The sequence below is a fragment of the Peromyscus maniculatus genome, chromosome 21 (genome assembly GCF_049852395.1).
Source record: "Peromyscus maniculatus bairdii isolate BWxNUB_F1_BW_parent chromosome 21, HU_Pman_BW_mat_3.1, whole genome shotgun sequence".
NCBI lineage: Eukaryota > Metazoa > Chordata > Mammalia > Rodentia > Cricetidae > Peromyscus > Peromyscus maniculatus.
This window is the reverse complement of record NC_134872.1, coordinates 41923328-41949361: the sequence shown is the minus strand read 5'-3', so window position 1 is coordinate 41949361 and position 26034 is coordinate 41923328. Positions and strand designations below refer to the sequence as shown.

Below are 26034 nucleotides of genomic sequence, written 5' to 3'. Positions count from 1 at the left end.
TACTCAGGATACCCCTAAAAACCCTAAACTGGAAGCTATATTATATACCCAAAGGACCTGTAAGGTAAAAAGAATGAAAAATATAAATTAAATAAAGATAAAATATAAGATAAAAAAATTTAAAGGCCCTGACTATGAGACAAGGAACCCCCAAAGATGCTAGTTTGTCTTCTGTTGGCCATCTATTGCTGGACATGCAGCCTGTCCTTAAGAGTAGTTTGTTTCCCCAGTGAGACTCCCTTGAAGAAAACTAAGTTTTCCTTTGCAAGTAGTTATCAATTATTTCTGGGTTAGAGATGGGGGCCTGTGTCCACTCCTCCTTTCAGCTCTAGGACCCCAACTGGTACAGCTGCTTGCAGGTTCAGAGTATGCTGCCTTCATTCTGTGAGTTTGTATGTATATCTATCCTGTTGGTTTAGAGGGCCCTATTCCATGTCATTTACTCTTGAGCATTACATCTTTGGCCACTGCGGTTGTGGGTACGGCCCAGTGGTAGTGTTTGCTTCCTATTCCCAAGGACCTGCATTCAGTCTCAAACACTGCCCCAAAGGAGAGGAAAAAAGTTATCTTCAGCAGAAAATATAACACTCCTCTAATGCTTTTGATTTCAGCTATACCTCCTCCCTCATACATACACATATACATATGAAAACTTGCGTGCACTTGAGTGTTGGACTCTTCTCACTATGTCCCTCACTCACCTCTGAATTCTGAATGGTCTCTGCCTGGCCTCAGCCCCTTGATAGGAAGGCTAAGATGGTGACAGCCCCCATGGTGCACACAGCCATTGCTCCAGTACCAGTCCTTTGTCAGCCAGTAACCTGACATCTTTCCAGTCACAAGGATCACAGTGCTTTTCCGCTTCTACTAAAGAGATACAAGGGGAGTTAGTGGGCCTTCAGAAGGAAGAAGGGGAACATGTAAATGGAGGCTTTTCTCTGTCCCAACTCTGTCCCACAGCTGCTTCTCAAATTATCACACAGAACCTTATATTAATTATAAATGCTTGGCCAGTGGCTCAGGCTTATTACTAACTAGCTCTTACATTTAAATTAACCCATTTGTATTAATCTATGCATCGCCACACGGCCTATGGCTTACTGGTCCTTTGGCATCCTGCTCTTTTGGCAGCTGGCTTGCATCCCTCCTGACTCCACCTTTCTTTTTCCTGTATCTCATTTGACTGTCCCATCCAGCCTTATTCTGCCTGGCTATGGACCAAATCAGCTTTTATTATCAACCAATGAGAGTAACATACATTCACAGCATACAGAAGAGTTCTCCCACAGCAGGGGCAAGTATGAACTATGGTGCTGGGTTTTTTTTTATTCTTAGTACATTTTATTTGAAACAGTTTGACCATTTTTACAGTAGGATTCAAATTCTAAATATCAAGGTATGTACATATGCCAGGTTCATACTGTTGTTTGCATTTTGATAAATAATCCATTTCAAGTATGACATTAAGCTCTGGGAACACATTTTTTTATTTTCAGAACAGTGGGCACTAAAAGTGCAAATTTATTCAAAATATTTCATCACAGCACAATTGTAAATGATAATTGGAGATCACGTAGTATAGGGAATGAGCATTTTAGCTGATGATGTGAATGATATAGTCAAAGATAACGGAATTAATGTAAGCATGTAAATTTGAAAATTCTGAAGGCTAATCTTAAAAGTTCTCACCTCTAAAAATGATGTGACTGTGGGTTCATAGATATGCTAATCATCTTCATTTTGGTACTCATTTCACAATGTATACATTATGTCAAACTGCTATACTGTTTATCAAAGATTATATATAAATATATGTGTGTATTTATACATATGTATGTATATATGTACTTATACATATATATATATATATACACACATATGTTTGTTAACTGTATCTCAATGTCATGGAAGTAAAGAATCAAAGCAGACTGGGGAAAAAATACAGATGAAGTGATTACCTTTTCTTCTGGGGTAACAAAAAGAACAGGGTTACTTAAGTCAGAAAGTTATTGGTTTGCCTCTCAGAATTAATTCTTTCTTTATAAAGAGATAAAACTGATAATTCATCTCTTGAGACCCATCCAAAAGCCAAAAAGTTAGTTATTATGAAAGCTGAAGTTCTGCACTTAGCATTCAAACAGTGCCTGCTAGAAGACATCTATGCATCATCCAGGGTCCCTCCACTAGGTGATTCCCACATGTAGATAGACTTCACCCATAGGCTAGCTGTCCAAACGGAGGAAGTCTCTTTTGTTCTCATTCACTAGTGGAGATACAGTGCCCAGTACAGCCTCCACTGGTGAGGCCACCTTATAATTACAAGATGCACTCACTAATTGACCTATACTATCCAGTCAGTGTCTGTTCTATCTGCAGATTCTTCCACTGGGACTGAGTTCCAGATGTGTACATTACCAACTTTGCTGAGTGTGCTTGTCTCATTGCCTTCCCTGCTCTGAGTCCCTTCCTTACTACCATGTGGTTGCTGGGAATTGAACTCAGGACCTTTGGAAGAGCAAGCAGTGCTATTAACCTCTGAGCCATCTCTCCATCTGAACTTTATTTTAATTGGGGCTCAATTTAAGTTAAATGTAATTTTTTGTAAGAGCTGAAGTATTTGTAGTGAATGTCAAAATGTCCAGCAGGCCGAATTATATTTATAACTAAATGTCCCTTTGTCATTCTTTATGAACTAAATATGAAAAAACAGACAAAAAAAAAAGAACCATTCTGTCTAGATCCACCACCTGCTTATTTCAGAAATCTCTTCTCTGCTCTTCAGCTACTCTATTTTAGCAGCAAGATTATTGTAAATCTTTTGTTTTTGTCATATGACAGTGTGTTCCATATATTTTATGTCTTTCTGCATATGCTTGTTTCTTTCCACCATTCTTTAGGAGAAGGAAGTCCTGAGCAGAGGCAGCAGACTGGTCTTCCCTTAGAAATACAAGTTTCCTGGGTGTAAAAAAAAAAAAGACTGGAGTCAAGATTGGCTAAATAATGTCTTCTGCCGAGAACTGTCTCACTATAGAACATGAGTGCTCATTTCAGACAAGCTGTTCTGTGAAGTTTTATTTAGTCCAGAACCAGTCTCCAGATTTGTGGGTGGGACCTCCCTTCAAACTACCAGGGCTCTTCCCCCTCATCATTACCACCACTGCTTCTGCTCTGTCAGTTACAGCAATTTGAAGCAACCCTTTACAAAAACAAAATGTTTCTCAAAATAGATGGAACAGTTGGCTAGACTGAAAAGAGATACAGTATCAACAAAAGTAGGTCTGTTCTCTTGTGTGTTGTTTGCGCAAATGTAATCTCACACGTGTAAAAGACTAGGCAGGGAATGAAAATATAGTCGGTGTGTGTCCTAACAAACTACCATTTTTGCTGCAGAAACATAAATGTTTCACTCTCGTTCAAATTAAGGCATGTAAGTAAAGAAAGGTATTAGACACCTTGTCCACTTATTTTTAATGAGAAAGCTGAGTTCTGAGCTCTGCAAGTTAGTAGCTACTCTAATCAACTAAAGTCAGCAGAAGGTTCTAGTGCCTAGTCTGACTACAGGACTTGCACAGTATGTGGAGGTTTCAGTGTGGCAACTTTTCCTCCTTTTGCTTTGACTAAAACCAAAAAGTAGGTCGAGCAATATTTATTCTCTGGGCAGGGACATCTTTCCACCTTCCTGTGGTTAGCAAGGAAGACCAAAGAGCAGCAAAGGGACTCACTTCTCCAATCAAGTCTCTGTCAAGCAAAGATGAAGTGATGCTCCCTTGGAGCACAGCTTGAAGGAGTCCTGAGGGAGCGCCTGGCCTTGGCTACTCAGCCTCCCACTGCTATCCTCAGAGAGCCAAATTCTGCAGAGGGCCCCATCCTGAAAGTGATGCATACAGATGCAGACTCTGCTCCTACTTCACTGCTGTGTCCTGCCTCTTCCTAGAGCACACCAGGATCTGCTGTCCCTGTTGTATTGTTTGTTTCACTCTGAGCACTCTTGAGAGAGCAGCCTCATTGTTGTATAATGCCTTCTTTCTACACATGCACTTCCATTGCTTTTTAAAAAATATTTTATGTATACTATGTATTCTGATCAGATCCACCACCTAGTCACCTTTCCAAAAAAACTCTCCTAAACCTACCAACATCACATCTCCCTCCCAACTTTCTCCTCTTCCTCTTTTTCTTTGTAACTCACTGAACCCAATTAGCACTACTCATACACATATGGTTATATGGTTGTTTACTAGAGTATGAGCACTCTCATGGGTCACACCCCTGAAGAACAGTGACTCTCCCTCCCCTAGCAGTCATCAACTGCCAATAGCTCCTAAGCTGAGGGTGGGACATAAATACACATTTGGTTTTTTGCATTTGTGTTATCTCTTACTGTTTAATAAATTGTCTTTATTTCTAAGCCTTGTTTCACAAGGCAGTTAACCAAATTTTATCAAATCATCTTTTATCAGCTCTTCCCCAATTCCTCCACTTAAAATTCTAGAGCAGATTTTTTAATCCGGGCTCTTGGATGGAGCATATATAAAAATGTATAAGAACCCATACGCTACAGAAGGATGTGCAAAAGTTGTATGTATGTCTCCACTTGCACACAGTTCTGATGAAAAGGTCCTGTGCCTCCTTTAGATATATAAATGGATGCATAACTCTCCAAATATTAAGAACTGTTGTTCCTTGGGTTTTTTCTTCTCCAAGTCCTGTATTTAGGAAATGATAAAATATACCATCTGTTCTCCCGGGTTTTACCAGTAAATTTTACCACTTCTTCTCTTTTTCATTCTAGTTCATAGCTACTCATATTTTTCTCATACTTTTCTGAATTTCTGCACCTTTTGTGTCTCAGTTTAGGTAACAGTGTCAGTGGCGATGACAGAGACACCTATCCCCTCAGCAGTCGGGGTCTAATCTCTTACAGGCTTTGGTCAAAGTGGGATTTTCTGCTTTGACTCAGGAAAGAATTCCAGGCCTATCTTCTTCAAAGAGAACTTGCATATTTTGTTAAAGATAATGTTAATATAGGCCTAAAGATGAGGACTGAGATAAAAAGAGGATGTCGAGGAATGAAAGAACACTTTGAGCATAGGCAAGGGTTTCTCTAAGAGACTCATGAAAAGTAAAGCATACTCAAGTGAAGGATGGACTTCTCAAGGGCAAGTCTCAGTTAATTGTGTTGTATTAGCCATGCATACCATTTGGTGGCTCTTAAATTTCAAAACTTGTAGGAAACTTTAATTTTTCTTCTCTCTTTTGAGAAGCTAAATCATAGAATGACTCTGCAAAGCCTTGGATGGAATTATAGTCTGATAAAATAAAACCAGAAGCCACTGGAGTTGCACAAGGGGTTGGAGCACATTTCCCTGTAAATGTGGTTTGCCTGTGATGCACACCTTTAACCTCAGCACTCAGGAGGCAGAGGCAAGTGGAACTCTGTGGGTTTGAGACTCTGCCTCACAGAAAGAGACAGAGACAGAGAAGAAAATTGCAAGTTCAACAACTGAGAAGGATGAAAGGTCTTGAGCAGTTGTTAAATATTTTGAAGTTCTTGCTCCTCTGCAGACAGAAGGCTTCAAACAAGAATCCCAGATGAGGGGGTTCCTGCCAGTTTTGTTCCTATAATTCCCTCTGTCTTTTCTTCCTGCCTGAAGAAAAGAAAAAGGGGAAAATGAGAAGTAAAGCAGTTGTTATGTGACATCTTATTTAATGTCACTGTAATCCCACAGGTTAGACCAACGTTTAAAATGAGAAATGTAGTGCCCGCACTACTACCCATTCACTATGTCTGAGCAAGGGCCTGAGGATTAAAAGAGAGACAAGACAAGTCATTCATCTCAGTAGAATGCCATTTATTGAAGGAGGGAGGAGGCCTTAAATACAGGTTTGCAGCACAGTGGGAGAACCCTGGAGGGCAGAAGTTCACTACATACTTGCATCCTGGCTGTTTACACCAATGTACAGGATACACAAACAAGGACCCTCCGGTAAGCTGTTTAGGAGGAAGGAAACCAGCAGGGAATTAGCATAGGGAGGACATCTGATCAAGGTCAGCAAGCAAGGCAACAGCTACCCAAGGAACAGGGGTCAGGGCCCAACAGAAAAATTAAAGGGATTAGCTGTTTCCACATCATATAAATATCAGAGTCCAGTTTTAGGTCTGTGTTTCAACCTAGGAACATTCCTTCCATGAAGTTTTTCTAGACAGAGTGAGTGGCCATCTCTTAGCAATGTCATACTTACATCCTGTTGCTTTTCTTTCATCAAAAAAATACTTTCATTGCTCTTCATGTAGAAACATAACACAGATTCCCAAATGTCCATGCATTGTTATGTCCACAGTAATATTGTCCTTGGTTTCTTATTAGCATAAAAATGATAACTGGCTATTCATTTATTAATGAGTCACTCTATAAACCGAACTTCATTAAATCTTGCTTTTGTCAGGACCTTGCTGAGGTTTAAAATGTGGTGTCTCCAAGCCCAGTTCTCACTTTAGATCCCACTAGGAACATTTAAAATCCTCCTGCAGCTGTTCTGATTCAGTTAATGCAGGTAGAACTTGGGTGGGCTATGTAGTTCTGTGAAGCTTTCCCAGCAGTAGCTGGTCTTAAGAGCCCTCATTGGAAGTGTAGTCCAGAAACAGCTGGGACCTTTACAAAGGCAGTTCCTCTGCCCTCCTCCACCTGCTTAACAGCAAATGCTGAGCTAGGATAGGAGGGGGACTGCCAGCAAGTCATTGCTAGACACTTCCTAGACCTTTCTGATAAAAGCTGCAGGCTAGGAAAAACTTCTCTGGTGACAAGGACACCAGCAATGATGCTCTCACCAAGCTTCTCCCTGGCTGTCAAGGAATCCTCAGCTCTTCCTAATTTGAGCTTTAATTACCCAACCCAGTTATACAAACTATAACTTATAACTACTTTTAAAAAGCTTAACAAAAATTCCATCTTTTCCTGGCAGCCATTAAATAAAGTGCATATTGTTTGTGAATAGTATCCCAAAGTCATATGAAGCCTGCATGCTTATCACAGAGAGAATTCTAAAATAGAAAATCTTAAATGGCAAATGTTTTAAATAAAATATCTTATGCTTCCTGAATTGTTTAATTTACTTAATTGTGATGATAAGAAATGTGATTTTAAAAGACATTTTCTGTTTTTGTATTTTTTTCATTTTTTTGAGATTATAATTAAACAATTTTCCCTTTACCTTTCCTCCCTCGAAATCCTCCCATATACTCCTCCTCACTCTGTTTCAAATTCTTTTTTTCTTTAACTGCTGTTACATGTATCTACATTCTTAGAGACATAAATTCAACCTGCTCGGTCTGTATAACATTACTTATATGCATGTGTTTTCAGGGCTGACCCTTTAGACTTGGATAACCCTTTGGTGTTATTTTCCCTGAGGAAGCCTAGTTCTCCTACTCAGCATTGCTTAGTTGCTCATTTTCCTTTGTGTAGGACTGAGGCCTTCTGGGCTTCACTCATCCACTTTGGCTAGAGAGTTCTTTGTGTAGGACTGAGAACTCATGGGCTTCCCTCATCCACTTTGGTTATAGAGTTCTTTGTCTAGGACTGAGGCCCAGTGGGCTGCTTTGGTTATAGAGTTCTTTGTGTAGGAATGAGGCCTCGTGGGCTTCCCTCATCCATGTTGGTTATGCCAATTGTTGTCCTTGTCCTGCTCATATTTTGGCAGTCTCACAGCAAACTTTCCCATCCTCTGGATCTTACAATTTTTCTGCCCTCTTTTCTGCAATGATCCCTGAGACTTACATGAAGGCATTGTATTGTAAATGTATTTATTGGGACGAGGCTCCATAACTGCATATTGATTGATTTCGTTTTCTGTAAGGCTCTACATCTGTTGCAAAGAGAAGTTTCCTTGAGGAAGGACGAGGACTACACTTGCTGTAGATATAAGGACAAATACTTAGAATGCAGTTGGGGTTATGCTGGATTAGTAAAGTGGTGGTTATAAGTTCTCCTCCAAGATCCATAACTTCAGATCTATAACTTCACTAGCCCTGGGTAGTGACCTAGGTCAATAAAATATTTTTAAATGGTCTTGTGTTGTGTTTCCATTGAGATGATACCAGCATTATACATACTATTCTCTCAGTTTTGTTAATAAAGTTTTATAATTCCATGACAATATAATTGAGTTATAATAACTAGACATATTTAAAACATCTCCCTTGATAATGTTACACTGTATCCTAAAACCATTGTTTTAGTACCACTTAATACTTCCAGGTTCCCTGCTCTCTAGACCCTAACAAAGAGTGACATTTTGGAGAGATCTGCTGAGTAAAACAAGGAGGCCTAAGGTAAACAGATGGGGCTTAGAAGGTAACCAAGTATCACTGAATTTAAAAAATGGAGAGGGTTTTACCAAACTGGAGTAAAGGCCCTTTGTGTGAAGTTGTTTATCATGTAGGGTTTAAAGTATGTACTCAGGAATGGGGTGTAGCTTAAGCGGTGGAGTACTCTCTAGGTAGGCAAGGCTCTTTCTATTTCAGCACCAAACAGACAAACAAATAAAGTAAAACACAACACCATCCTTCCCTTATGCTCCTTTAAAACAGCAGGTGAGTTTCATGGACATGTGTGCCACTCACAGTTGCTAAGCTCTCTATTTCATCTTCTGCAGCCACTAACCACTTTGATCATCAAATTATTGTATTTTGTATTGCAATGAATAAAAATGATATTTCTGATTTTATAGCAACAATATATAATGTGCCTTTAATTTCCTCTTAACTCTGTTTCCCCTTAATCAATCACACTATCAATTGTTCATATGTAGAAATCCACATGAGCTAAACTGGGACTTAGTTCTCCATCCTAAACCTATCCCTTTTCCTCCATTGCAGGCTGGCTTCACGAGCTGGGAAAGAGACTGGAATCTCCGTACTATGGCAACAACACGATGGGGGGCCCATCCATCCGAAGTGCCTACATTGCTGCCCTGTACTTCACTCTCAGCAGCCTCACCAGCGTTGGATTTGGGAATGTGTCTGCTAACACGGATGCAGAGAAGATCTTCTCCATCTGTACAATGCTGATTGGAGGTGAGGAACCTTATTCTGGAGCAAGAAAAGGAACTGAGTCTCCAGAAGCCCTAATGTTTTGCTTGGGTCTGAAACACAATAGCAATACACTGCTCCATACTGGACTAGAACTTAACCAGAAGCACTACATAGGAAGTAAGTGACAGGCAATTTAATGTACACACGTAAGTTAGCAGAGACCATGGTGGTGTTGATGAGTCCATATATCATTTATCTCATGGGAATTCCCTGAGTCTGAATTGTAGGCATATGCTAGAAACTCCCACAAAAGTTAGTGTTACCAAATTTTACTCATACTAGTGTGGTAAACTTTGGATGCTTAATATATTATTGTTCAAAAAAACTCCAAGGAGCAAGTAATTTGCATGTTTTCATAATTTTAAATGTCCCATCTCTTGTTCTGAGTGCTTTGGTGCAATACTGGGGTAATTATTGAGGCATGTCTGTGGGGTCAGCATTATTACAACCAGCATGTTATTGCACCATTTTTCATAAGCCCTAAACTCCTTCTGATACTCTGCTATGAAAATCTGCGGTGTGACTCCACAAACCTTTCTACTTTGGCAGCCAACTTCATTTCTACTGGTAGGGGGAACCAGTGAGAGACTGATAGACAGGAAGATGGGCAAGGTTTGCCTGCTTCTGGGGTGCAGTAGCTTTCAGTTTACAGTCTCCAGACACTCCCCAGAGATCTCTGTATTCTGGGGCTGCCACCACACCTCAAGTCACAGTTAATCTGCCTACGCCTCTTCACCTACTTCATACAGCTCCAGCACCTCCCTTAAATATGTCCAGTGACCTCCACACTTCAGCTTTGCTCCTTCAGCCCTCTGCCACCAGAAAAACCATGAAATATTTAGCGTAATTTCTCTTTTCTGAACCTCCTGAATTGACCCATGATTGATAATACTGTTGCTGACCTATCAAATCTAAAGCTAGATTTAGCTAAATCTAAAGCTAAAGTTAACACATCCATCCGGGTGAAGTAAGCATGCTTAGACCAGACATTGTTTGCATTTCCCCAAAGCCTATCTTACTATATTCACTTACTGCCCTCAATCCCAAATATTAGTAGAAAGTGTATCAGTTAGTGTCACGGGAGATAGGATGTAGAAAGTACGCAGCACTTACAGAGATCTTCGTCCCCACAGTGAAATCAGCATCTTAACACAAGGCTTACTTGGTGAACTTATAACCTGGCTTACAGGGGGAAGCTGGAATTTATGAAGAGTTTGAACAGCACCAAGCAGGGGATCCTTAGTGCCAAATCAGTGAGGAAGCTGAGAAGCAGTCAGCAAGGAGGGCCAGCATCTGCAGTCTTCCTTGGAAAGAATGCTGAAGCAGTGTGCTGGGACTGTAGCGATTTTAAAAGGCTCCTGGTTGATGCCAAATGCTTATAGCCTAGAGAGCAGAGAACAAGAATTCTCATCTCTAAAGAGCTACAACTCACCAGAACCCATGGTGGCTTGTTCACATCTAGTGTTAGGATTCACATAATTCCACTTTCCTCAGTGGCCCATTTTTTTCCCTGCCTAACAAAATGGGAAGCACTTTGCAAGTACACAGAGTCTATACTTATTGAAGGTTGCCCAGCTGGGCAGCAGTGGTGCATGCCTTTAATTCCAGCACTCGGGAGGCAGAGGCAGGTAGATCTCTGTGAGTTTGAGGCCAGCCTAGGCTACAGAGTGAGTTCCAGGACAGGTGCAAAGCTACACAGAGAAACCCTATCTCAAAAAACCAAAAAGAAAAAAAAAAAAAAAAAAAGGTTGCCCATGTTTCTTCTTCCCCTGTTGAAAATGTTATGAAATGCTCAATGCTAAAGCTTACTAATTTGTCCATTTGAGAAATCTGTTAGACAACTGGGCATACTGTTTTGACCAACCTACCTTAGTGAGTGATCCTTGACCAGAAATTGTAAATGTATAATCTATTCCCCACTTCTCACTGAACACGGGAACTATACTGGTCACAAACCCAAAATATACGGGATATAATTTGATAATGTCACTTTGTTAAATTAATTTTCATCAAATTTCCTGTTGCAAAAACAGTGTGTAAGTAGCATTGGGACTTCAGGTGTCCAAACAGCAGGTGGAAATGTAGATTACTCTCGTGCAAAATGACCTAAGTGGGTTGAATTTCTTGAGGTTTTTCCATTTGTGTTTGTGGGAATAACTTTTTATTATTTTGAAACTACCTTAGGCTAAAAGAAATGAAGCCCAAATTTTAATATCTCCTAATTAACAAATTACTTACACATCATTGTGAACTAATTATAAAAAATTCACAATATAGTACACTTTATTCATGTAATCCTCATAGCACTAAGAAACAGATAATATTAATCCTAAGTTAGACTAAAAGCCACAAAAGACTAAATATGGATGCCAAGACTCACTAAGACCTGACAGTTTTTTTGGTAAAGCATCCACTGTATCATATTACATGAATTAATTTTATTTACTTAAGTTTTATAAATATATACAAATGAATTTTTAAAAAGAAAAAAAGGTAAAACTTAAAATTTAAAGTGTATATTACTATGGACTTAAACCTAGGGTATCTTATTAGGAATCCCTAGTCCCATACAAAGCTGCTGAAGCTGGTAACAGTAGAAATGGTTACTATTATAGTAAACAACAGCAATGTTAGAGGACAAAGGGAGTAGCAAACCCAGATGACCACCTAAGACAGAGCTACACCAATGCTGAGTGAAGGTGAACCCACCTAGGAAGACGCAAAACCCCCTGCTCCAAAATCTCTTCAGAGCTTCACATGTTTTATAATTTGCACATGGATAGAATTATATATTAAGAGGCTGGAGAGACAGCTCAGCTGTTAAGAGCACCTGCTCTTCTTGTAAAGGACCTGTGTTTGATTCCCACCAAGCACATGGTGGTTCACAACAATCTATAACTCCAGTTCCAAGGGATCCAATGACATCTTCTGACCTCTGTGGGCACCAGGCATGCATATGGTACCACAGACATGCACAATAGCAAAACATTCATGCATATAAAATAAAAATAAATGAATCAACATTTCCCATGTTGATATCCACATATATGTATATTCTATAAGTATCTGTAATTATGGAATGTAAACATAAATGATATATAGGAAAATATTTTAAAGTGCACAGTAAAGAAATTAAGCAAAATTATTTAAAATTTCATACATAGAAAAACCTACAAGAACCTTGAAAATATTCAGTATATAAGTAATTCAAAAGGTTCAGATAGTTTGTAAGTTCATTGTAAAGGCACCAAAACTACACAAAGAAACCCTGTCTTGAAAAACAAACAAAAAAATCAATTGTATGCATATCTACTAGTAACATTTAATCACAATATAGATTAAAAACAATACAGAAACTTCAACTATGGAAGAAGTTTTTAACTAGAATTCTGCAGAAGTACACAGAAAACTACAAAACATTAGTGAGAAATTTTACAAATGGTTTGAGATTGTTGGAGGGTATACAAAGTGATGAGTTTAATGTTGTAATGATACCAGTTTTACCCCGTTAACTTAAAATTCCCATATGATCTCTATAACAAAAGTCTAAGCAGTCATGTATCTGTGTGCATGTATGTCTGCAAACTGATAGGTGTTTTTAAAAGCAGTGGGAATCAGAGCTGAAAAGAGCCAAAACAACAAAACATGAATGGACACAAAATCAAAAGATCTGCATTCCAAGTAACAATGCATATTGGGAAGTTACAGTCGTTAAGAAAATATGATGTGGGGTGAAAAGCTCACCAGTGAGCTGATGACATTGAAGGGAGTTTAGAATAAAGCCCACATCTATATGATCACTTCAGATATGACATGACTGACTCTAGACTATAGTTGAAGGAAGATTGATGGTCAATGAGTGTTATTGGGAACCAAAGGTGCTTGCTGCCAAGGCTGAAAACTTGATTTAATCCTTGAAACACACATGGTGGATGGAGAAAACTGACTCCCACAAAATGTTCTCTGACATTTATTCATGTACTATGGTACATTCACACTCATATCCACACCCAAATATACATACAAATACTTACACACAGAGAGATAGATAGATGATAGATAGATAGATAGATAGATGATAGATAGATAGATAGATAGATAGATAGATAGATAGATAGATAGATAGATAGATAGATAGGCAAACAGACAGACAGACAGACAAATGAAGTAATAAAGATGTTTTTTAAAGGAAGTGTTGCTGTGTCCAGTGTATAAATATATTGTTAACGCTAACTTGGACCCCTGCTAAACAACATGAAAATTAGTTACAAATGGGATTGTGAGAATGAACTTGAAAGGATAAGAAGACAGCATGAGAACGCATTCTCATGAACTCAAATTTCCCAAGTGTTTCTAAAATATGCCATAGATGCCTCATTGTCTTTACAAAAAACTATAAATTGAACTGCAGCATCTCTCCTTATCAGAATACATCACTAAAAGCTTGAAGAGTAAACTACAAGAGTTTAGGTATTTGCACATATTTACCATGCAAAAGGCTGCTTTCTGATATATTTTCTTAAAAGTATACTAATCCATATGGGAACATTAAAACACATTTGAAAAACTGTTTCAAGGAAAGATTTTTAACATTTGTCTGAGATGTAAACCAGAAGCAGACACATGTTGCACTCACAAGAACTGCATGCTTGAAAACTCTGGAGCCCTCTGTGCTTTGAGAGAGAATCCATGCTTTGGCCTTTCTGTGCTGTTAGTGGGCATTTCTATCCAGTCAGCAATCATGTTATCAACATCCATCAAATATGAATACACCTGTACTCTGTGACCCAATGATGCCCTTCCATGTATATAGCCAGTAGAAGTGTGTGTGTGTGTGTGTGTGTGTGTGTGTGTGTATGTGTGTGTGTATGCCTAAGCATGAATTGTGTGCATATGTGGATGTATATTCTTTGCATCTTGGTTTCTTAGGTTTCAATACATTGTCATCAATTCCACTACTTTGGATCAATGAGTCAAAACATCATGGTGCCAAGATCCTGTGGAGGAGGAGGAGAGAATGGAGGGAGGGAATCATGGAGGGAATGGGGAATGAAAGAAGAGAAGATGAGGTAGGAGGAAGAGAGTTCTCTATAGAAGAGTAATTGTCAGAATATCCAGCAGGAAATGCCATTAACAGAATAAATGAGTAACTTATAAGACAGTTAAAATACTAAGAACTATATCAGAATGAAGATGAACTGTTCTGCAAAGGTATGGATGAATCACAAACTCATTGCTGAGCAGAGAAGCTAGATTACATCCTGTATGATTTTGGGTAGAGAAAATTCAAAATTTGATCAGTTTCTTGGTTGCAATTTGTTTTGTGAGTGTAGCTACCTTTAGTGAGAAGTGTGGTTGATGGCTTTGAAAGACATGAGCCTTACAGAATGTGTTACCGATCTGAAAGCCATTCCATCAGATATGAAATCTCATTGAGTTTTGCATTCAGCATTGTGTATCTTTCTCTGTGTGTTTGTATGTGCATGTGTGCGTGTGCATCCATGTGCGTGTGTGTGTGTGACTTTAGTTTTACCTTGTAAACTTAGGGCAGACAAGCTAAAAATAATGTAGCTATCAAGTGAGGATGAGAGCTCGGGAACAGAGCCAAATTCTTATTTTTCATATGAGGTTGTTTTTAGTTTTTATTAACAGAGATGATCCAAATGATTGAAGAAAGTCATTTTGTCTAACATGTGGATGATAACCACAAGGACCTAAGATTTCAAAAGGCTGCCATTTTCAAGGGAAGTGGGCATGAATTTTCTGAACCAGTTATCATAAAATTTTTAGCTTTTTGTTTACAGTTATAAAACTATTGATGACACTACTGAGTTGCAGCTGATTCATTTAGCTCAATAAAAACTTATGCTATGTGGTAAGGATGCCAAGCAGGCTAGATGGTTGGAAACAGAGATGTCTGTGGACAAATGCTGCCCTTCAAGGTCACAGTTTATTGACAATACGGGTGTTCACTCAGATCAGAGACCTGTTACCTGGCTTCTCTAGCATATTTCCTATTGTAATACACATTTAGAAAAATTAGTAGTACACAGAAATTGAGAATTATGCATAATGCATGACCAAAATGTAGTTTTGTTTTTTTTTTTTTTTTTTTTTTTTGGTTTTTCGAGACAGGGTTTCTCTGTGTAGCTTTGCGCCTTTCCTGGAGCTCACTTGGTAGCCCAGGCTGGCCTCGAACTCACAGAGATCCGCCTGGCTCTGCCTCCCGAGTGCTGGGATTAAAGGCGTGCGCCACCAACGCCCGGCCCAAAATGTAGTTTTTAATGTATCTTTTTTTCTGAAATAATTAACAAAGCTCCTTATATTATTGTTGACACTAAACAGATGATTTTTTTTCATATTTTTGAAAATCTTTCTTTAAAAACTAAGTATTAACTGACTAGAGTTAACTGATAAGTTTGCTTGATCAGTTCGGCCTTGATGGCTGGACAGAGCTTCCTGTGAAGATGGCTCACAATTGTGACATACCTAGTTCCAATGGAGCATTATTTTCACACTTCTTTTTGATCTGGCAACACAACACTCCCTGTCATGATTTTATTGAACTTGAATTCATGCCATTCTTAAGATGTCTTTGAAACATTTAAATTCAACTTTCAAGAAATCATTCTCATTTTGTTTCCTCTATTTTCTGGCATCTACAACTCAGTATTAACCCAGGACAGTTAGTTGAGAATGGAAAATTCCAGGTAGATGAAAAGGAGGGAGAAAAGACAGGAAACAACAAGGTCATCTGAAAGCTGAGCTCTCTGGACTCCTTTCCTATAAAGAGAAAGGAGGCCCTGTACAGACTATGCAGTCACAGCAAAATAGCTGTTAAAAGCATCAGCAATAATATTGTGCATGGGAAAGCATTGGTGCCCAAGTTCAAGGAAGGAACGAGAATAGTGGAAGAGAAAGGAGAAGAAAGAAAAGACAAAAGTCAGTGCCAGACTTTGGTGGTTTTTGTTTCCTCTGAGACCTATTTACCTTTTCCTGAAACCACAGTTGGGAAGGTTCTTTCAAAGACCTGATACTGAGATAAAATTTTACAAAATGCATTTCATGTAAAACTCCCACACAAAGGAAAAGAGCCTCCAATATACTCAGCAAGTGTAGCACTCAAGAATTATATATATCAAGTTTTCTGAGAGAGGAGAAAGCAATTGATAATTTCCAAACTGACCTGGATACAGAAGTTTTTGAATCAAACTTTCAGAGCAGATGGAAAGATTTTGCCTGACACTTAACACACACACTATCTGTCAAGACAGAATGACGAGTGAGCCTCAGTGGCCCAAAAGGCCATAATAACTATGAGAGCTGGGGTTTTATTTTTTGAATTCTTAATTTAGAAGTGTTCCTATGCAAAAATAAGACTTTGAAATTGTGGTGACTCAGACAGATGATATCCTTCCAACAACATTTATGAATGCTACAATTAATCCAGTAATTTATTTCATTGATAGTGTACAATTAGGATGTTAAATGGTCTGAACATATTACTTCTCTGAGTTAAGCACTTTACACATTATAATTAAGCAAAGCAAAGTTAAAATCATACAGGTAATTAAGAAGAGCAGTGTTAAAATAAATGAAATAGGCTTATTCTCTGCACTTGATTTATTCTCTGGAAGACTACTACACACAGTTAAAGATAGCAGAGTGTCCAAGCCTTGCCCAAGCTCATTAGCAGAGCCTGGATCTATGTCTTATTTCTTTGACTTGGAGCATAATCAGTTCTTTTCTTCAGTAATTTTTTTTTGCAAGTAAATATCTTTTCTTCCAAGTAAAATATTTAAGCTGCTGAGCTGTTGTGCTTAGAATCCACAAAGCCACACACCAGAAAGTTGTTAAGGACTATTCGTCTTCCTTTAGATGTTTTGGACATTTGGGAAGCATTCTGCTTTTGTATTCTTATGTGTGCCTGCACTAGTTAAATACTTCTTGAATTCTTTCATCAAGAAATGATTTCTACCAAGAGTGAGGTAACTCTTGAAGAGTTCCCAGCAAAATCTAAAATCCTTTCCCCAAATCTTACTCCCTGAGTGCACTGACATTTTTAATATTTTGTACTTTCAAGTAAAAGGCTAACATAAACAACTCCTGCTTCATACATGTATTAGATACTTCTACACAGACTGGGGTACTCCATGGTTTATAGCTCAGAATAGCCCTATACTTAAGATAATAGCCTATCTACTTAATGTATAAAAGAAATGGGGCCACATCAGATTTTTTTTAAATGAAGACATTTTTATTTTTGAATGTTTACTTAGTATGTCTACATATGTGTGTATGCTTATATTGCAGCATGTGTGTAAAGATCAGGTGACAAATTTGTGCAATTGGTTCTCTGCTTACGGTTTGTAAGGGTTTCTGTATCAAACATGAGATGAAAGGCTTCCATGGCAAGCAATAGCCATCTTAAGAAGAGCCCTACTCCAATTTTTTATCATTTTAAAAAGAGATTTAACTTGGTACATTCACACAATTAGGAAAATGAGAGGTAAGATTCAGATCTAGATTTGTCTGATTGCACAACCTCTATTCTCTCAGCTGTATTACATTGCCTCCTGGATAGAAGTCCCTAATTTAACTCTATTCAAGTAACTTTTGCAAAATGCTAAGATTTTGTCATTAAAATGTGACTTTATAGGCATAGTAGCCATTATTTTATAAAAAAAATATGATATATAACTTGCTGCAGAATTTTAGTCCAAATGTTAGATTAGAATGGAGTTTATACATTGGCGTTTGGCAATTTCTGGTGACTATGAGGGAATAATAAACTGGGGCTGTCCTAAAATATTTAGGAGGATAGGTTTGTTCATGTCTTTACATGTTTACAGAGCATACACTTTGGTGACAGGAAACTTCTACTGCCATTCCTTCCATACTGACATTATGGTACCAGGACCATTTGATAGGCCCTCACAGATATGCTATTATTTTTGTAGTCCCCTTTTAAGGCAAAAATGACCTGTGCTTCTTACCTCATCTGTGTTCTATTCCAGGGTAGGGACCAGGGATCAAATCTAGTGTCACTGTGAACTGATCTGCCTGTGAATATAAGAACTCAGGCTCTCTTCTGTCTTCTATTTTTGTAGCCCTAGGTAAAGCTGAGCCTTCTTGAGTCATCTACTGGTATCTACACAAACTATTCTCATTCCATTCTGCCAATCACTATGAGATGCAAAATCCAACAGTGTCTTTTCTGCTTTGTTGCCAGCTACTTCCAAAAACAGGAAAACTCCTGGAAGGCAAACTCAGTCCTCTAACTGTGATTCTCTCTACAAGAAACAACCCTCTCCATCCCTTCCCATTCACCCCATAGTTCTGGTGAACAAACACGTGTATCTTGCCAAATTCTAGTAGTAGTTTTAGACATAGATTGACTTATCTGCCAGAATCCCCTGGGAAAAGAGTCTCAGAGAGGAATTGTCTAGATCTGGTTGGATTGTGAACACATGTTAGGAGGATTTGTTAATCAGTATGGGAAGACCCAGCCCACTGTGAATGGTACCACTCCCTAGGCAAGAGGAACTGAACTCCCTATGAGTGCTGAAATCAAGCATACAAGCAATCATGTATGCATTCATTACTCTCTGCTCTTGACTACGGATGTGATGTAACAAGCTCTTTGAAGTCCCTGATTGATCTCCCCACAATGATGGACTGTAGTTTGTAATTGTAAGTGAGGTGAATTCCTTTCTCCCTTTTGTTGCTCTTAGACAGGGTATTTCACCGTAGCAGGAGAAATGAAAGCAAAACAAGTACCAGCTGAGTGACCAGCCTCATTGAAACAAGGATCCCTGTGTACTTAGGTGGGCTGGTTACCAGGACAGTGACAGCACCCTACATCAAGTGTCTGTGCTTGAGTACACTATTTTGTAACTTTCATGGTCTCAGATTTTGAGCTTTCTCCCTTAAGATTAAAGTACTTGCAAAGCTGAAGTGAGGATGAGAATTGAACTCATAATCACCTCAGTTTCCCACTTATCAGGGAATCCTTACATTTATAACAACTGTCTTAATATTAACAGTAATGTGAATACACCAGTTTTAATATTCTGTTATTATTTTTATTTACTTACTTATTTTGTGGTTCATAGATTCAAACCCTGGCCATACATGAATTAAGTGAGTGCTATGCCACTTAGCTATATCCCGAGACTTTAAAGTAATGATTTTGGCCTGTGAGACTAAAATTACAAAAATCGCTATCCAGTTCTTAGAGTAGACTTGTCTTTTAAGCAGATCTGTTTGTGAAACACAGTAATTAACTGTAAGTTTAAAGCTTATCCTTTGAAAGTATTGATAGAATTGTATCATAGCTATTAGACTATGTGTAACTACTGAAATAATATGCTGATAGAATTCAAAGTAAAAGTTTTCAGATCCACATGACAGCTAAGAGACTGCATGTGTGTCAAAGGGTCTACTTCATGTATTATTAATTATTATTATTATTATTATTATTATTATTATTATTATTATTATTATCTTTAAAGCTATTTTTACTTGGATCAAGCCATGGGAAGGGAAAACAACTGCTTGGGGATTGAGTGATCTTACGACAGAGTGGCTGTGCCCATAACTTCCTAAGCAAAGCAATCATATCAGTATGGCCACATAAGCATGTTTTACTCTAACCCATCTGTAAACTAGACTTATATGTACAAGGAGCCTTTGTCTTACTATCCTGTGTTCTGTTGTGCTCTCTAGCTCTGATGCATGCCTTGGTGTTTGGAAATGTGACTGCCATTATACAGAGAATGTACTCCAGGTGGAGTCTGTATCACACTAGAACCAAGGACCTAAAGGATTTCATCCGCGTGCATCACCTGCCTCAGCAGCTCAAGCAGAGGATGCTTGAGTACTTTCAGACAACCTGGTCAGTCAACAATGGAATAGATTCAAATGAGGTATTGTGCCTTTCTTATTTTGACATTTTCAGGCAGAAATCACATATTGTCAAGTAAAGGGAAGGTATTCTAATGTAGGCATAAGAGAGGGACACATTTACCAGCCTTTTTATCTCTTTGTCTTTGCCATCATGGACCTACATCCTACCATCCTTTATGCATTAGGACTGATGTTTTTACAATGCCACTCTGTGATGACAGTTTCATAACATTTTACTAGTTTATTCAATCAAATGAATTTATTTTCTTTCTCATTGTGTTTTTTGAAAGTATTCATCCTTAAGACAATTTAATGTCATAATGTTCAGTGATTACTCAATGTAAACTTGCTACCATGATCTAAAGTTAAAAAAGAAACAAGTTATAGGCAAATATGGTTATCTGTAGAATTCAAGAAACAGCCCCAAACAATAACTAGTCCACCAACACATCAACCAACCCAATATTCTTTTAGTTAATTTATAAAATAACCCAGCTTTATACATGCTATATTTTTATTTACTGCTTTCTCAACCCCTCAAGGAAGAGGGATGGGAGTCCTTTCCTGATGGTTCCTTTTTGGGCCCCACTAAACCCTCTGCTTTCATGCCACATGTAGTCCACAATCCTCTCTTTTCCCCTCCTAGCCCTCCCTTAAGATCCCCTCTTCCTCTATGATGGTCCCCTTTCTACTTTCATAGCTACTCCCATACATAAAAATTATGTCATTTTCAGGGCACAAATGGATAGAACTAGAGATTAATATGTTTAATGAAGTAAGCCAAACACTGAAAGGCAAATACCACATTTTCTCTCATATTTGAAACTTAGTGGCAAGTATTTTAATATTTGATCTCTGTATATGATGATGACACATTGAGAAAGGACAGTGGGTCCAAACCCCTGTATCTATCCGCAATAGGACTCTTGACAGAAGTGTCACAAGCCTTCCTACCAGGATACTTTAGAATTTTTAAAAATTTCTCCAGGTTTATTATCAACAATAACAATTATTATTATTATTATTATTATTATTATTATTATTATTTACAATATTATTATCAGGTTTATTATTTATTATTTGGTAATACATAATTAAGGTCATTGTCACTATATAGCCCTGGAGATTGTACAGAGGAATCTCAAAGAATACATCAACCTCCTCTTATATAGTGCAGTTGACCCAAGTACGAAGAGCACCATTGGTGTCTTGCAAAATCACTGACTAGCCCCAACTTACACTTTTCTTTCTCCCCAACAGCTTTTGAAAGACTTTCCAGATGAGCTGCGCTCTGACATCACAATGCATCTAAACAAGGAGATCTTACAGCTGTCCCTGTTTGAATGTGCCAGCCGGGGCTGCCTTAGATCTCTGTCTCTCCACATCAAAACATCATTCTGTGCTCCAGGAGAGTATCTGCTGCGCCAGGGAGATGCTCTGCAGGCCATCTACTTTGTGTGCTCAGGCTCCATGGAAGTTCTTAAAGACAGCATGGTATTGGCTATTCTAGGTAGGTTTGGGCTGAAAACTCTGAAATTTTACTCTGGAGTATGAGGAATACAAAGTAGGGAAAAGGCAATGCTAATAAGAGTTGGCAAATTACAGACACATGTATGGACCCCTTATGGTGTTCAATTGACTTAAGTGTTATATATACACCATATCATTATTTTTATATAAACAAAGTTCAGGCAGTAAATTTCATCTTCATTTTACAAGTGAGTAAATGTCCCCTTAGCTAACTGTACCCAGATTCCATGTATAGTAAAGTCTTCCTGATTTCTAATCACAATGCATACAGCCTCCTATGGAATAGCAGCTCATTTTGTGTGGAGAATTTCTATATTTTGTGGAGAGCCAGTCCCAAGAACATTAGAATTTTTATCTGTGCCAGAAATAGCGCAAAAAAATGATTTAACTTTGAGAACAAATTTCATCACTGCCATTAACCTAATACTGCTAGGGTTACACAAGCTCCTTTTAGTTCTTCAAAGAAAACTCATAACTGTGAAAACTCTGTGCCATGACGTTGACTTCAAATACTAGACATAATTGTTTTTCATTGAAATATAAAAGGCAGCTGGCAGAAAATGCTATGTGGGCTAATCTGGAAAAAATCATCTCTCAACTTGATGAGTTTTTTTTTAATTCACTCTCATTTGTTTATTGTTTATTTACTGAGGATGGCAGTGAACTGGACAGTGGTCTGAGCACTAAGAATGTGGATTACAGAAATTGCTAGAAGTTTTGCCCTTATTGGGTTTAAATTCAAGAGAAGGACAAGATGGAAAATTTGCTCAGGGATGTGGGGAGGTTGAGCATCAGATGAATCCCAGGTACCTTTTAAACTGTGATGTAATACAACAATGTCTAAAATCATGTCAGCAAATGGTTAACACAGCACTTTTTGTTCTAATTTTCTAAGAAACTGATTTGTGAACAATGCTTTACAAAGTACTTCAGCACATGAGACGTTTAAACCTTCACAGAATGTAGACACAGATAGAGAAGCATGTTCTGATTCTGTATGGTAGGCCACTGCCCCTTCCTTATCTAAAGAATACATATCATCTTATGTCAGCTCTGTCGGTCTGCTACTGAGGTGGTGAGCTTCCAGACAGATTATATTTTAGAAGAGAGAAGTGATAATTCTTGAGGCCCAAATATAAACCAGTGCCTTAGGTCCATTATCAAGTCCTAAAATCTTGTCAAATCTGAATGTGTTTTCCAAATTCATCTCCTGAAACTCAGTCCTTGGCAAGATGAAATTAGGATGTGGGAACCTAGAACATGATTAGTTCCTTCCAAAGTGGAAGCTTCAGAGAAGCACTTGGCTTTTTCTGCCACGATATCACAATAAGTCAGTGGGTAAGAAAGAGAAAGTTGGCCTTTATTATACACTAAACCTGCCAAAGCCTTCACCTTGGACTTTTCAGCTCCAGAACCATGAGAAATAAATCATACCTTAGCTTCATTGTGCTATAGCATAGCCAATAGACTATGACATTGTGACAGCATCAACTAAAAGGGACTGCTGGTGACTGAGTGCTGTCAGAACCTTGTGACTGCAGCTTTCACTGCTTCCTGTGAACTTCAGTTTCACTAACAGCAGAAAGGTGGGGCTTGCCCTTCAAGATTTGACTCAGTTTTTATTAGCCTTCTGTGAGGTTCTCCTCTGTGTAAGTGCAGAAGATGCTAAAACAGTCCCTCCATCTTTTTCTTTTTATTATCTCTTTTGTGTTAAAATTTTTTTCATTTTACATACCAACCCCAGTTCACTCTCCTTCCCCTTCTCTGGACCCCACCTCCCCCCAATTCCACCCCCCATCCAGTCCTCAAAGAGAGTACGGCCTCCCTTGGGTAGTTAACAAAGTCTGGCATACCAAGTTGAGGCGGGACGTAGCCCCTGCTCCCTGCATCAAGACTGAACAAGGTATTCCACCATAAGGAAGGGGCTCCAAAAAGCCAGCTTATGCACCTGGGATAAGTCCTGATCCCACTGCCAGGGGCCCTACAAACAGATCAAGCCACACAGCTGTCACCCACATTCACAGCTGGGGAACCTACATGGAACTCTCCCTCTTCTTGACTTGTAAAGTTGAAGAACAATCATTCTACCATTTTGTGATTCTGGCTTAGAATTGACAATGATTTCTAATTTGCTTCCAAAACATTGTTTAAATCATATTTCCCCATGGGTTTCCCTAGTGCCACTGAAATTTTTATAGCCTGCTGATTTTCCTCTTGACACAGCCTACTTTTGAGAGCATCTGGCCATTTTTTCAGATATGACATACATGCAAGCAGATATAACACACCATTTAAAAATAGCCAAGCTTTTCTTTTAATTCTTATCCATTTTTAAATTTGGTGACTAGCAACAGTTTTAGGGATGGAAAAATGAAGGTATCCATGACATTAGAGCAAAAAGGTGCAAATTTAATGGCTTCTATGTCACTGCTATAGCTTATAAAACATGATCCAATAGTACTTGTTGCTGAAAGATTTGCTCCATTGCTCTTTTGCTCCATGCTCCAAATTTCTCCATAAATTGTGATTTTATGATGGTATTTCACTGCTCTGCTCCCACCATGTATATACCCAAACTGATGTAAGTTCAGCTTGTCCCATGATCATTCTAAACTCTGATATGATGCCATAGACAAGTGAAGATCCAAGGTTAACATGTTAATGGAATGTTGTAACTTTCTTCATCTTAATATTATTTCATGCAGCTCATTCAACCTACACTGCATTATCCCACAGCACATACAGCTTCATCTTTGGTCTCTAATTACTTAACAAGAGTTCATTCTATCACTGAAATGAATTAGCAGTCTTGTGAGAAGGAGTGTTTATATAAGAGCTAAAGCAACACCATCTTCCAATCGGCACACAGAAGCATTTCCAGATCTGATGCCTGGAGAGACTTGTCCCAGGAATTTCTCATGAAGGCAGAAAATAGCAATGAGTGATAAACAGTGTCCTGGCAGATGATATTTATCTTCCTCTATGTAATTAATATCCCTTTTTGTTACTGTTGTTGATCCTCAAAGACCAGCTCTGAAAAGATGGAGACTACCCATAACCCACAGCCACCAGAGAAATAACTCTTTTCTTTCGGAAATAAGGATACTAAGACCTGGAGTAGTTAAGACAATAGTTCCGGAATCTCAAAATAAAAGCAGGGGGGAATCTACAGAGCAGTTACTGAGACAAGGAAGCCTAGCCAGAACTCAGTGTGAGACTCAACCCATTATTCATGCTCCATGAACAACTCACCAAGTCAAAAACAAAACTGGAATTCTTTCCAAGGTGCCAAATTTAGCTAAGTGTTTGCAGAATTCTGCTTATAGTCATACCACAGCAACCATAAATATGAAAGTATGGTAGCCTTAACATTGCTCCAAATGTCCCTGGCATAACAGAATCTCCTACATGACACTGTCCTGGTAATCATCCTCAAATAGACAAATGTAGAGTCGCTGTGCTGATTATTCCCTGTCTATGATTGTATCTTACGTCCATCCTCTACTTTACGTTGTTAAGCGACTGTGTAGATTTTTCAGAAAAACATAATTTCAATTTTAGCAATATTAGTGACAACAATAAATCAGGCTTGAATTTTTCCAAAGGTGACCAGAAACTAAAAATATAAACTATAATATGCTTTGTTTTCTTCTGCCAAAGTAGACTTAATTTCAATGTTTAAATCTAATATTAATTTGAAGTTAATATTTGATAGAATTTGATAACTTACCTTCAATTTTTTATTTCATACACAATCTGAATATATCAAGCATATGTGATTAATTTCATGTTTCCTTTTGCTAATAAATAGAATGGGCTTTTATGAGTTTCTGGTCAGGAATTTTGTTTCAAAAATGTTGAATACAATAAAATATAAACATTTAGAAATTAGATGGAGGAGCTGTGGCCACCACTGCCACCACCAGAACTCAAGCCGGAGCCAGAGCGCTGCCAGGTGAGGAACATGACTTGGAATTTTGTCTATTATAAATAATGTGGCATTAGCTGCCAGTACCCACAGGGCCTCAGAGCCGCTCTGAGGAACCTCAAAGATCCACGGAGGCTTCTATGAACAACTAAAAGAAGGCAGGTATTATGGGAAGATGCTTTTAAAAAGTGATTTCATGGAATTGGGGGCAGGGCGAAGATGGCATAATGGAGCAGCAATCACAGCAGAGAGAAGCCAAACTAGAGATGTGAAGTCGGAGGCAGGTATGGCCATGTGGTAGTGGTGGGAAAAGACCACGTCGTCCTGAGTAATATTGGTCCTTGAGCCACCCAGAGTCGCAGGCTACCACTGGGCTTGCCTTGGCCTTTTGTCACACACCATGCCGGTGCTGCTGCTCCATCTGCAGACCTGACCCACAGCATAGAGCCTCTCTGCTGTAACTGCCGCCCCTAGCGTGGCTCTCCTTGCTGCGGGGAGGAGAGCTTGAGGCCACTGTCCAAGGACTACTGACACGATGGCTATGCCCGGGGTGGCCAGCACCAAGGGCAGGGTG

General features: G+C 38.7%; 1 protein-coding gene across 2 annotated transcripts in view; it reads left to right on the top strand.

Annotated features, from left to right (window-relative positions):
- Nucleotides 1-26034, top strand: part of Kcnh8 (potassium voltage-gated channel subfamily H member 8) — a 373224-nt gene that overhangs the window by 288149 nt on the left and 59041 nt on the right. For both annotated transcript variants that reach the window (XM_076557538.1, XM_076557539.1), the window contains exons 8-10: nt 8879-9076; nt 19823-20022; nt 21263-21512. In XM_076557538.1, the coding sequence (XP_076413653.1) occupies nt 8879-9076; nt 19823-20022; nt 21263-21512 (648 nt within the window). The remainder of the gene's footprint in view (nt 1-8878; nt 9077-19822; nt 20023-21262; nt 21513-26034) is intronic.